Source organism: Oryzias latipes, chromosome 12 (genome assembly GCF_053564925.1).
Source record: "Oryzias latipes strain Hd-rR chromosome 12, Olatipes_Hd-rR_3.1".
Lineage (NCBI taxonomy): Eukaryota > Metazoa > Chordata > Actinopteri > Beloniformes > Adrianichthyidae > Oryzias > Oryzias latipes.
The window spans coordinates 31,659,845-31,672,798 of record NC_136248.1 but is presented as its reverse complement, the minus strand read 5'-3'; the positions used below and the strand labels follow the sequence as shown (position 1 = coordinate 31,672,798).

The 12,954-nt window shown below is 43.7% G+C and overlaps 2 protein-coding genes across 4 annotated transcripts in view; both read right to left on the bottom strand.

The window, feature by feature from the left end:
- ttc28 (tetratricopeptide repeat domain 28) overlaps positions 1-2,275 on the bottom strand; it is a 111,493-nt gene extending 109,218 nt beyond the window's left edge. For both annotated transcript variants that reach the window (XM_023960667.2, XM_023960669.2), the window contains exon 1: positions 1,775-2,275. In XM_023960667.2, coding sequence (XP_023816435.1) covers positions 1,775-1,879 — 105 coding nt within the window. In that variant the 5' untranslated portion in view covers positions 1,880-2,275. The remainder of the gene's footprint in view (positions 1-1,774) is intronic.
- Positions 2,276-3,152: 877 nt separating this feature from the next.
- Positions 3,153-10,035, bottom strand: pla2g3 (phospholipase A2 group III). 2 transcript variants are annotated; one of them, XM_011481392.3, is made up of 7 exons: positions 9,341-10,035; positions 8,239-8,371; positions 8,030-8,164; positions 6,360-6,718; positions 6,153-6,282; positions 5,668-5,778; positions 3,153-4,181 (listed from the first exon to the last, which is right to left on the bottom strand). In XM_011481392.3, the coding sequence occupies exons 1-7, from the start codon at positions 9,942-9,944 to the stop codon at positions 3,953-3,955; spliced, it is 1,701 nt and encodes a 566-aa protein (XP_011479694.2). In that variant the 5' UTR covers positions 9,945-10,035; the 3' UTR covers positions 3,153-3,952. The 2 variants fall into 2 exon arrangements, with proteins under 2 accessions (XP_011479694.2, XP_023816866.1); XM_023961098.2 differs by having other exon boundaries at positions 3,153-4,178; positions 9,341-10,033.
- Between the last annotated feature and the right edge of the window lie 2,919 nt (positions 10,036-12,954).

The window sequence follows — 12,954 nt, the reverse complement described above, 5'->3', positions numbered from 1 at the left end:
CTGTTGGCGGACGCTGACCAAAAAACCCACCTTTAACATGTTCTTGTGGAATTTTTCTGATTATGGAGGACATATGTGTAAAGAAAATTACATATACATTTGTTTTTCTGGGTATTTTTTCATTCAAATTGTTGCGAATCAGGAGCAGATGAAAAAATGCAGTTTAAGAGAGATCGTATTTGTGACATAGAAAATACGCTGGGCGGGGCCATGACCTCCAAGCTCCGCCCCTTTCTGATCATCCACCTGCAGATTGGAGAAACTCAGTCTGTATTGATGTACAGTCCCTCCATTCCATGAAGGTCTTTGTCTTCCTGGTCTGAGCTGGAATCTGGATCAGAACTGGACGGATGGATGGATCTGAAGTTGCTGCCGGTTTTTTTTGTGCCGTTAATGTTAGGTTGGGGGTGTGAGGGCTGTAAGCTAGTGGGAGAGGGTGTAAACATGGAGCTCTCAGTTGTGAGTGATGTGAAGAGTTTGGGTTGCTCCCACCCGCAACTTAGAGGTAAATACCTACAGAACTCCTGCTATGTCTTAAAACAGCAGGCTTGTTGATTTAGGCTAAAAATAGCATCATCATAATGAAAAGACCGATGGGAACAACATCACATTTTATTGAATAAGTATTCAGGATTTAAAAATTCTGACTGTTTTACTTTAGATTCCATAAATGTGTTTTTTCACATTGATATTGAAGCAGGTTGTGAAGTCTATCTATACCTGGAGACTAAAATGAATTGTTAAGACCATCATGTCATCTCTAATGGGGACAAATCTGCCAACAGAGAGGAGGTGGAACGGCTGGTGTTCAACCAACAACCTCCTCCTCATCACATCAAAGACTAAAGACACGATAAAGGACTACAGGAAGAAGAAGACGGACACACTGCCACTCTTCACTGCGAGGAGACGGTGGCAGACTTCCACTTCCGGGAGGACGAACACCAGCGAGCTGCTGAAAAGGCCCAGCAGAGACTGGATTTCCTGAACAACATCACCCAAAGACTGCTGGTGACCTTTCACCCTGCCACTGTAGAAAGTGTACTGACATACTGCATCAGCACCTGGTCCATGCAGCTGGACAGCGGCTCTCATCAACACCGCCAGAAGACTGTTGGGGCCCTCTCCCCACTCTGGAGACCCTCCACGGCCCCCGCCGCCTCAACAGAGCATCATCAGAGACGCTTCCCACCCCGGACACTTCCTGTTTGACCTGTGGCCTTCAGGCAAACGCCGCAGGTCAAACAACAGTTTTCATCCAACTGTCAGGAAAACATTCGACCTGATCTCTTCCAGTAAATGATGATAGTTTGGGAGCTCTCTTCATATTATTTATTATTATTATTTCTCTGGTTTTTAACCATTTGAACACATATTGAACCACTTTTTATGTAGTTGTTTGTATTATTTATTATTTTTAGTAGTAAGTGGTTTATTTTTTAAATGTATGAATGTTCCACTGACCAGAAGGCACGTGTGATGATGACGATGAAGATCCATCTATTCTATGCTATCTAATGTAAACAGAGATGATTTATTTAGATTCTTTAAAACAAACAGGCTGTTTAAAAAAGCTTCTTGAACTTTCTGATCTTGACTTTTCCCATCCTTTAATGTCAGGATGCTCATTTCATCCTAACAGGTCTGGTCTGAACCTCCTGGAGGAGCTGAGGGACTTCAGGACTGAGACTGGGACCGTCAGAGACGCGCATCTCCTTCCAGACATCCTGAAGTTTAGTCAGAAGTTCCTGACAGTCAGAAGCGACCATCTTACCTTCTCCTTCTTCGTTCGTGGCTTCTCCATGTCTGTCAGACTCTGCGGCCGCCGCTCCCAGCGTTCATCCCCGGACTGGAGCCCGGAGAAACTCCCGGGGAACATCCGGAGACAGAACCGTCCAACAACGCGGGGCTTCTGCTCCGCTATGAGGCGGCCGCTCGGCGCCGGTCTGCGCTTAAATTAATCCGAAGGGAACGCGCCATGTCCCGCAGTGGATCTTCGCCCCATGGCGGAATGCGGGTCCGGTGAGAGGCGGGGATCCGGTCGGCTCGGCGGCCGCAGCCTGCGGCTCGGTGTCGGTTACTCCCCGTGACATCAGAGCGGAGTTGAGTTACCTGACGGACACAATGCAGACGGCGGCGGGGGGGTGTCCACGCACGGACTGAGCGGGGCGCGGGGGTGGACCCCCACGTCAGCTGCAAGTTTGTGAAAGTCACGAAGAAATGAACGGATCAAACGGATCAAAGGCAGCTGAAAGTGTCTCACTCCAACAACTTCTGCGCGCGCGTCAAAAATGAAGACAATTTTAAAAATGATTGTACAAAAGACTTCAATTAAAGTTTTATTAAGAAAAGTCAGGTGTTTATCTTAAAAACTGGCGATATTCCCCCTTTTTTGTGTACGTGGTCTCAGGGCTGGACTAAGGGCGCCATCTTAAGACGAAATAAAAAAGTTTTTTCCCGCCCTTGCTAGTTCTTTTAGCTAGTTCTTTTTATATAACTTATTAAACCCAGAATTTTGGTATTTGTGTGTGTATATATATACACATATATACACACACACATATATATGTGTGTATATATATACTGTATACATATATACACATATGTATGTATATATATGTATACATATATATAAGAAATATACGTGCGACAGACACAAAAGATGAGTATATCATGTATTTTTATATTAAAATCTGAAAGGCTTGCAGGTTTGGAAGTTATTTTTTTCAATAGCTTCCAAACCTGGTGACCCAAAGAGTCCAAATGTATCCCGGGTTGTGGCACTGACATACCACCATCAGACACACCACTTTGCTCTGTAATTCTAGATGAGAAACATTTTAAATGAATTTTTTGTATTAAAATCCAAAAGACTCACATTTCAAGATCACATCCAGCTCAGAGGAAAGAAGAGGGAAAGTACATATAACGACTCGCAGAACAACACGTCGTATGTCACGTGACGGCCAGTCTAGTGATGTATAGCAATGAGTAAATAAATAATTGCTCATCTGGAGGATTTTAAAGCTTTCTTGGAATGAAAGAAAATGATGAAAGGATGAAGACGGGCAAAAAACTCACCATCATGATGCTAAATTTCGCCACCTGTTGACCAATTTCAGTTGGTTTACTTTACAGGTCATGACATCAAATGAGTTACAAGAAAGCCAACAAATGTTTACTTTATTTCAGATTTTTTGTTAATTTTTCTTGCTTTATAAACCACCTGCTTCATATTTAGAAATATCTACAAACAAACCCTTTCTGTTACATTTAAATATTTCTAAGAAAACACTGCAAAAATCCAAGTGAAATGTGTTCATAGGGTTTCTCGGGAACACAGGAAGAGAACCTAAAGCCACAGTTTTACTTCATGAACCTTAAAAAACAAAACGTTTTCCACAGAAAAGCAGGAGTCTATTTCTGGCTGTGCTTAAAAAACTGTTCAAATGTTGACTCAAAACCTCCATATGGGCCTTTATTTCAGATATTACCATAAACATTGATTCTCTTTGAATACACACATAAACAGGAGGAGAAGATTTCAAAGAATGTAGACTCAGAGATCGTCCAGGTCAGCTTGACATCCTGACAAACGGAAGGTTTTTAAAGCACAGCAGAAAAGTTTGACTTCAGACGAGCTGCTCTCTGAAATTCACTTGAGTCACTCTTTGTGTTTAAGGGTAATGCTTCTCCTTCAGGATTGTGGCTAAACGTTACTTTCTTATCTTCCAAATGTTAATCAAATACTGGAAGTGCAATGGTTCAAAGGGCTGAAGATGTTCAGGACTGAACTTTAAAAAAGACGGGAAAAAAAACTAAAAATATGTCCTGTACATACGCTATTTTAGTCATTTCTAATTTTGAATAAATAAAATCAAACCCATCCATCCCTGGACTTTCATCACGGATTGTCTTTTTTTTACAGATGTGTTTCATGACCACACGGCTGTCACTCAGGTGGTTGCATCTTCTGTCCAGCTCTTTTTCCCTTCCTTGCTTGTCTAGGTCGCGTCTTCCTGATGCACAGCTTGAAGAGCCTCACAGGTCTGTCTTTTCTCGCAGCTCTGCTCGTTTTTGGCCTCCTGACCTTCAGCTGAAGGGCCTGCAGGTGGCGCTGCAGCCCCTCTTCAGAGTCCCCCTTCTGAAGCGTGGCTTTCACCTCCACAGCCGGACAGCTGCTGACGGAAGCAGAAGGAAGGCGGGTTTATGATGACTTCATGCTGTCTGCAAAGTATTTATCCTGATTTCCTTATCTCGTGTATACTTTTATGGGATACGTAATTTAATTTGTAGATTAAAATACAGATAAAGAACTTAGAAATGGTGCAGCTGATTAAGCAAGTAAGTTGTGGCTTCATTGGATGTTGACTTTAGTCACACAGTTTAATATGAAAAAGTATAAGGATACTCAAACAGAAATAATAAATAATAAAAAATCTAAATTGTGGAAAGAATGTGTAGTTTTTTGCCATTTTTGATATTCCCCTAGCTGTGCGTTACATGTTTATGTTTGGAATATGAAGTGTTTAAATAGAAACAGTACTGTGCATTATTCAACAGCTTGAGGTTTATTTGTTATTTATGAATAACTTTTATTAAAAGCATAAAAACTTACAGGGACCAATAAAAAAGTTAATAAAGTTGGATTAAGACTTTTTAATATAAGTCAGCATTCACTATAGAGAGATTTACATTTCTTAGAAATCTAATTTCTTAGCAGAAAGTATTACACTTGAAGTTTATTTTATGAAGCATGCTTGAGTAGTAAGTATACTATAGACCATTTACGGTAGTGTAGGTATTGCACTAACTGAATACTTCTACAGACTAAATTGGAACATTTGAAGTTACAGTATATAGATAGTACGGAGCCAATGAAGGGACATTAGAAAATAAATCAAAGTAAAACAAAAAAACGATTCAATTAATTCAGTTCAATTCAGTTTATTTAAATGGCCCAATTTAACAACACAGTTGTCTCAACGGGCTTCACTAATTATACAATACATAAAATCAGTAATAAAATTCCAATAGTTTATTGCTAAACTAAACTAAACACATAAGCTAAACTGGACATCCCTGCCCTTAGACTCAGCCAGATAAGGCTGGGGGGCCTAGGGGCGCGAGACGAGCTAGAGGCGAGGACCACGGGCAAAGACAGGAGCACAGATGAGCCAAGACGAGATGCTATCTTGTACTCACCAGTTAGTTTTTTTTTTCACTTCAATTTCTTTTTCTTTAAGGTCTCTTTAGGGGCTCCGTAAGATACTATACTAACTATACTTTACTAAGAGGTAAACTTCAAGTATATTGCCTCAGTTTTACCATAGACTAAGTATACTTTTATACTTGAACAGAGTAATTTTTACTAAGGGGCTGCATGTTGGCTGCAAAATTATCCACTTTAGCGTTTCTGGTTTCGGTTAATTGCTCTACTCCGTCACTCGTTTAGTCCATATATGGATGGTGTGGTTCTGTTTTTGAATGAAATTTTTTAGCTCAAACATTTCTGCCAATGACAAGAACCTGCAGGGAGCTGTGGATGTGCTTGAAACATGCTAACATCAGCATGCTCCCAGTATGTTTTCAGCTTTGACTAACTAGTTCCACAAATGCATTTGTGTTAACTAGTCAACATGTGAGCTCATTTTTGTAAATACTGACGTGTTTGCCGGTGTGCAGTCCTGAAACAGGAAGCAGGACTGGGAGACGTAACTGAGCAGAAGAATCTCCACTTCTGCCAGTGATCTCTGCTGAGCCAACGTCTGGAATAATCTAGAAAGACACAAACAGACACGGGTTCAGAAATACTAAAGACTCATGCAGCACATTTGTCCAAACACGCCTGCATGGTCGTGTTCAGATGCACTCAATCCTCTGAGGAAACGCAGACAGCTGCCTCTGCTTATGTAAGGCTGTAGGCCTGAATGCATGTGTGCTTTTGGCCTAGATTAGTTCGATGCAGTCATGCCACGTCTAATCTGGCACACACCCAAACAAGGTAAGTCCACTACAATCACTGCATGTGGGGTGTAAATGGGGATGTAAATATTTACTATGCGGATATATGCGCTCATGTTATGATTGTCATAACTGACTAGACTATCTCAGAACCATCAGGGTTTACTGATAGGGATTTGTTGGTTTACCTGGCCGTACAGTTGCAGTGGTACAGCGTCCCCGCCTTGGTGTTGATGAGGCCGTACTTCACTTGCTGAGGCAGAATTTTCATCTTGCATTCATCAAGTTCCCTGTAGATCCCACAGTCCGTCTGTTTCTCTGAAAAGAGGGTACGTAGAAAATGTTCAGGGTTCTTCAGATGTTGCTGAACTGGTAACCTTCAGCACCAGCAGTACCTGTGACGTTAGCATGCTGTTGAACCACTGTTGGGAGTTTGACTGGTAAAGCGTTCCCCAGATCGTTCGTCCCGTGTCCAGACCCTGTGGGTTTACCAGCTGCGCCTTTGCTCAGGGGACTCATAGGTTTGGGCGGGGAAGTGATGGAGGGGAAATCTCTGGAGGATGTAGGGAAGGTGGCGGTGGCTGTGGTGGTGGAGAGGTGTGTTTGTGGAGCTAATGTACTGACTTTCTGTTCTGCCGGCACAGTGGAGCTGATGTTGGAGCACGTGATGTTCAGGCAGTCTTCAGGTGGAGTCGTCTCGTACAGAGTGGGTGGATGGACGTCCGCATACAAAGCCATCTGAGTCTCTTTACACCTGTGAGTCAAAGCAGAGGGAACCACATGAGACATCAGCTTAAGTTTGTTAACCCTTTAACACCGGCAAGGTCACCGGCAACATGTAAAGAACACACACTCCATGAACTACTGCAACTATTTAACTACGCAATTAACTAAATTCCTACGAATTCTGACTCAGAGAACAGCAGCCTTCTGCCGTTATGCAACACGATACGCAAAGTCGCTATCTCCACGTCGAAATCCGTTGGAACTACGTTGATTGTGCAAAGAGTCGAAGGGTTACCGTAGTTCAAAGAGCGTGTGTTCTTTTGATGTTACCGGCGACGTCTCCAGTGTTAAAGGGTTAAGCTAACATTATCAAAGCCAACATGGCTGAGGGGCTTTTTTGTTAGTCTAAGTCCAGTTTCAGACTGAAAAATCCATGTTAAGTCTCAACCAGCCAGGTCCAAGTCCCAACTGGCCAGGTCCAATCTCAACTGTCCACGTTCCTGTCTCAACTGTCCAGGACCAAGTCTCAACCATGCAGATCCCGGTCTCAACAGTCCATGTCAAACCTCAAGTTTTAATGAAGAACTCTAAACCAAGTCCAGTACGAAGAACTGGTGATGTTTCAGATCTTTACTTTTAAGTTACAGTATGGTTTTAAGTCTGTGGTCACAAGTCTAAGCCAAGTCTCAAGACATATATTGGAAAGTTTAAATCCAACCTTAAGTGTGTAGTCAGTTGTTACAAACTTAAGTCAAGTCTTTAGTCTTTAAATGTTCCAAGAAAGGACAAGTTTCAAGACTTTGGTCGGGAGTTCAAATCAAGTTCAGAGTTATGGAAAAGCAGATCCAAGGTAAGCTGGACGCCAAGTTGAGACAAGAACTTTGTACCAGGCTCACTTCTCAAGTTCTAGAGGAGCACGTTCAAGTCAAAAGTTCAAGACAGGTATCAATTCTGTAGATGCAAATCTAAGTCTGCTAAGTTTGACCTGATTGAACGGTTTTTGGAGATTGTTCCAAACCTTTACAAGGTCAGGTAAAGTTTTAGCGCAGACAATGGATCCAAAGCCAATTCAAGTCTCAACTGGTACAAGAAAAGTTCCAAGTTAAGGTTCAAGTCATATCTCCAGTCTCTCACTGAAGGTCTAAGTCAGATCTAGTCTCTGCTTGTGAGATTGAATTGATCTGTAATCCAGTCTCAAAGAGTTTTAACTGTTTTAAATAAAAGACCAAAAGCAAACGTCTGATATCAGAGTAAAGGAGAGGAATTCATGAAGCTACAGACTCGATCATGATTTGAAGAGATCAAACTGACATCATCAATGGACGTAAAGGTTCCTCACATTCCAAACCAGTTTCTCTTTGCACACTGGAGTCGATGGGAGAAGGTGAAGCAGTGCATCTTCAGCAGGTTGAAGAACGTGTATCCCACCACGTCTGAGATGCTGTCATTGGCTTCCTTCAGGCAGCCGTGAAACCTTCAGCGAACATCAGAGAGGGTTTTGAGGAGCCTGTTCCCTCAGGATGCATCAGCCGTGGAGTTAACAGTTACCTGTCATCGCAGTCGCAGTGAGACATGGTGAAGATGTTGCTGTTGAAGACGCCAAACTCAGACTGAAAGGACAGGATGGTGTGCTGGCACTGGTCGTGCTCCCGGCAGCAGCTGTCTGTGTCCGAAAAAACCCCTGAAAAGCACAAAACGGATGCAGGACAGGTTCATCAACTTGTTTACCTGTAGTCCACCTGTACCTCCAACAAAGACGGCGTGCCGTTTGTCACGACGAACAGGTGAGCAGATTTCAACAGATCTGTGGTTCACTGCGAAAGCCTGTTTCACAGGAAACTCCCCGTTTGTCTTTGTCCTGTTCAGGAATACCAGATCCTATTTACCAAACACTGAAAACAAAACCTGCCAACGGATGATGCTGCCTAAACATACGAGGTCAATGAAGCTACAAAGGATTCATTTTATTCATAATGTTCAATCTTTAGGAAAACCAATAGCCCCTCCCCATGGCAGATTTTATGCACTACACTGCAGGAATTATATTTAAAAAAAAAAAGGAAAAGTGCAGGTCCACAACAGTCTGTTTGTGTTTTCTCTGATTTTTGGAAATCAAATTATTTGTAAATGAAAGGAACATTTTTTATAGTTTAACCCTGGAGAACTTATAAGGTCAAAGTTATCCTCTCATTTATGTCATTATGTTTATCATTTCTCAGCTGCTGCTTTACCAAAAGGAACAAACAAACAGAAACACGGTAAAGACGTTTGTTCCTGGGTTCTTCAAGGTTAAATCATCTGTATGTGGCTTTTTTCTATCATAATGTTCAAACATCATCTTCACCTGATGACAGACGTCAGCAACTGGAACTGCTGTGTTCCAGGAGCTGTGGGAGCTTTAGAAAAAGACTTCTCTTCTGAAACTTTATGGTAAAATCTGGAGTTAAGACTGTAAAATAGTTTTAAGGTGAAGGAACTGCAGCTCCAACAAATTCAGATTTGAAAATATTTTCGGACATTTAGTATCACAGAAAAATGTTTGATAGTCCTAAAAGAACTCATTAAAATAATTCTTTTCTGTTCTTAACAGATAATCTGAGGAAGTTTCCTGCAGGATAATCGGGTGGAGTCTGACAGAAAAGTAACCAACCTAAATCCTCAAATGACGGCGCCTTGTTACCGGAGCCGCACCACAGCGTCCCCGGCACAATGAAGCCGCGCTTCACGCGCAGGTGAGCGCTGACCTCTGACCCCCCATCATCACCCCTGACGCTCCTGGGGTGTCTCCTCTGTCTGCGCTCCGCCAGCCCCCCGGAGCGCAGAGCCTCCAGGGAGGCGCACTCTACTCCTTCTAACAGGGAGTGCAGGAGTCGGTTCGGATGGTCGGAGAAGTCCCGCGGGCGCTGCCGGCACCGGGACAGGAAGCTCTGGACCACCGCTGCGTCATCGCTCCAGGCGCAGGCGAGCAGCGCGCGCCGCGCGGACCACGCGCTGTGGTGCAGGCGCAGGGCCGGGGGGGTGCTGCGGAGGTCGCTTTGGAGGAAGGCGTAGTGCACCTCATCGTTCGGAGACACTTTAGTCCACGTGCATAGGATGGAAGCGCGCGCGTGCAGGAGTGATGATGCTAAAATGAGAGACAGGAGCGCAGCGGCGCGCGTCATGGCGCAGCGGAGGATGGAGGCGGCTGCTGAGCTGCTGTCCGAATGAAACTGCAGGTTGTTAAATATGGAGGAGGAGGAGGGGGGCGCCAGCATCCAGAGTGGACACGTGACCTGACAGTGTTGCCAAACATCTCTATCTCTCTGCCCCACATTATTGCCCGCCTTCACGCGCACGAGCTCGTAGCTTTATTGGAATTGATGCATCGACCAGGCCCAGAAACGGGACAGCCTGATCGAAGCTCCCGGACCAGAAACAGCCTTTCATGACCCAGTTTGACCCCTTCCTCCTGGTCATGAGCCCAGAGGAGCAGAACTTATTGATTCATGTGAGAAACAGGAGGAGGAGCCCAGGTCCAGGTCCAGGTCCAGGTTCGGGTTCAGGTCCAGGTTCAGGTTCAGGTTCAGATTCAGGTTCCTGCAATCATGATATTCAAAACTGATCATGAAAAAACGTCATTTTGTAAAAATGAGTTGATTTCTAAAGTTCTGAGCAGAAACTTCTGGTTTTCATTCCTGAGTTTGGGTTGAGTTCTCCTGCAGAGACGGAGCCACTGGGTTAGGAACCAAAGCCACGTCTGTTACATAACACAGAGACAGGAAAAGCTCTGAGCCTGTTTGGGTGGAGGAGTTCAGTCATTCTTGCTTTTCCCCTGATTACTACTGGAATAACTGCTGTTGTCAAACGTTTATGATGTAATTGTCTGAAGTCTTTCAGGCCGTTTGGTCCACATCCAAATTTGTTCACTTTGTTTGGCAGAAACAGAAGAAGCCGAACAAATCCTCATTGGGCCTCGATGCAAACGGGAAAAGTCTTAAATCTTCTGCAAGATGTTAAAAAAATAAAAGAGAAGGGTTTTTTCTTTTTCTGTGATTTCATGGGATTAGGTCACGGTGGAGGACTGGTTTGTGCTCTTTCAGGGAAACCTGCACTTCTGCAGACAGGTGATGCATGAATTCATGCTGCTGCCATTTTTTATTTTTGCTCGTTTTGTGTATTTCTGTCTCTGTTGTGTTTCTGAAGCTTCAGAACGTTGTCTTTTTCTATCCATAGTGCAGCACAGCCAGGCTGCTGCCCTGGAGCAGAACTGTCCTCATTCTAGTGAAGTCCTGTTCCAGAACGAAGCCCCCGTGAGAAGAAAACATCCTCTCCGCTCTCTGCCGGCAGGTTCCAGTGGATGTTTCTGATGACAGAACTAGGATGTGGAAATCAGTCCACCAGTCAGTCTCTCCTGACGATGAGTTGATTAGCCAGTCGTTCTTGTTCAAACTCAACGTTTTTTGCTGAAATCTTTTTTTATTTATCAAAGTCTTCATAAAATGGCCTCATGAGACTTTTTTTAACATTATTTTGGAAAACAAATCCGTGATGTTCTGAGTTTTGAAATTATTTTTTGATTTCACTCAATAACAAATGATTTCCTGTTTTTTGTGTCCGTCAGTCGCGTCAGTTGGTTGCTGGATGTCACTTTTTGCACACCAGAGTGGGTTCTGTTGCTCCGTTCTCCTCTGGGATGCATTCATTAAATCGTTTTCTCGTCTTCACGTCTTTCATGTTTATGAAAACAGGAGCATCTTTTTCCACATGGATGCTGAAACAGTCACGGTTTTTGGAGAGTGACGTCATTTTTACTAAAAAAACGGCTTGAAGTTTGAAAACTGTCTGAGCCCTAAAGCCGTTCTACCGACAAACGTCCGTATCTCACAGAGATATACAAATATCTAGATACTGTATATCTAGAACTGACTTCAAAGTCCGCCTTATCATGTAATCATGACTTCAGCTCGATCTGTTTGGATGTTGTTGACTAAGATTATCTTCAGCTGAAGGTGTGAACAGAAACCAAACAGCAAAATCATTTGTTCAAACTTTAGCAGATAAACATCTTCTATCGTCTTTAAAAACAAAATTCTCACCTAGAGGCTTTACTGAGTTACAGTTTTAATGAAAATACAAGCTTTCAATCGACTAACTGGAGTTTTTTTTTTATTTTTATAAAGCGCTGTAGTCATTTTATTTTGTCAGATTTGCTTTACTTTGAAAGACTCCTTGGAAAAAGCAGACTGAGGTTTGCTCGTTTGGTTCAGACTCAGACCGGTAAACTGTGACGTCACCCGCTGGGTTCTGAAGGGGCAAAATGACACAGGAAGTGGGCCGGCCATACTGACCGGAGCTTGCTCCGCCCACATTCCATTAATGGTCGACTAGACATGACTTGGGAGGAGTTTGGTTGAATCCACCCAACGTGTTCAAAAACCTGCCAGTGAAAAAACACCACTAATAATTCACACAAACTTTGACTTAAAGACATTTTTAAAAGCTGACATAAAATACTCCCCCCCCTCGCCATGTGTGCCACACATAGGATTATAAATATATATACACATTTAGGGTGGACATACGCTTACGTTTGGTATTATAGACTTTTTTCCATGGTGGTCAACGGGAAATTGCTTGGTTCTGAAACCAGCCTCCAGTGGTCGCTGAAAGAACTCCAGCATTTGGAATTTGCTTCCGATTCAGGAGCGGAAAAGGTGGGGGCTCGGCTCTGCGGTGGCGTTCAGATGAAAGCTGGTGCTTGATGGTCAGGAGACGGTCTGGCGTGGATCAAACGTTAACGTCTGAGATGGTTTGGTCTGATGTCATCTCTCTTTTTTCTCTCCTTTCTGTGCAGGCTGGCTGTGACTCCGCCCACTCTCCCAGTGATCCCTGGGGCAGCGGCCTGCACTCTGTTCATCAGCCCTGACTGCATGTCAGGAACTCTCTCTGAGCCCTCAGTGTCGGCTCGTCTTGTTTCTAGTCCCTGAGAGTCTTCACCTGCATTTATCTTTGTAAAGGAAACCTTTGCTTCTGTGTGCTCCTGGTTCTTCCCTGCATCTGTGTTTCCTCCTGCTCGCCCAAACATGACATCAACTTTCTGTAGATGAGTCCAGGTGAGGCGGTGGGGTCATGGCGCCTGGTGTATCTCACCAAATTGTCTCTTTACTGCTGCGTTCACATCGTGCACGTGACGCGCATTGAAGAACGCGCTTAAAGAGCATTCAGCATGCGGCGTTCACACTGGACGTCCGCTATCTGATACTAGCGCACGTCCACCCCCCACAG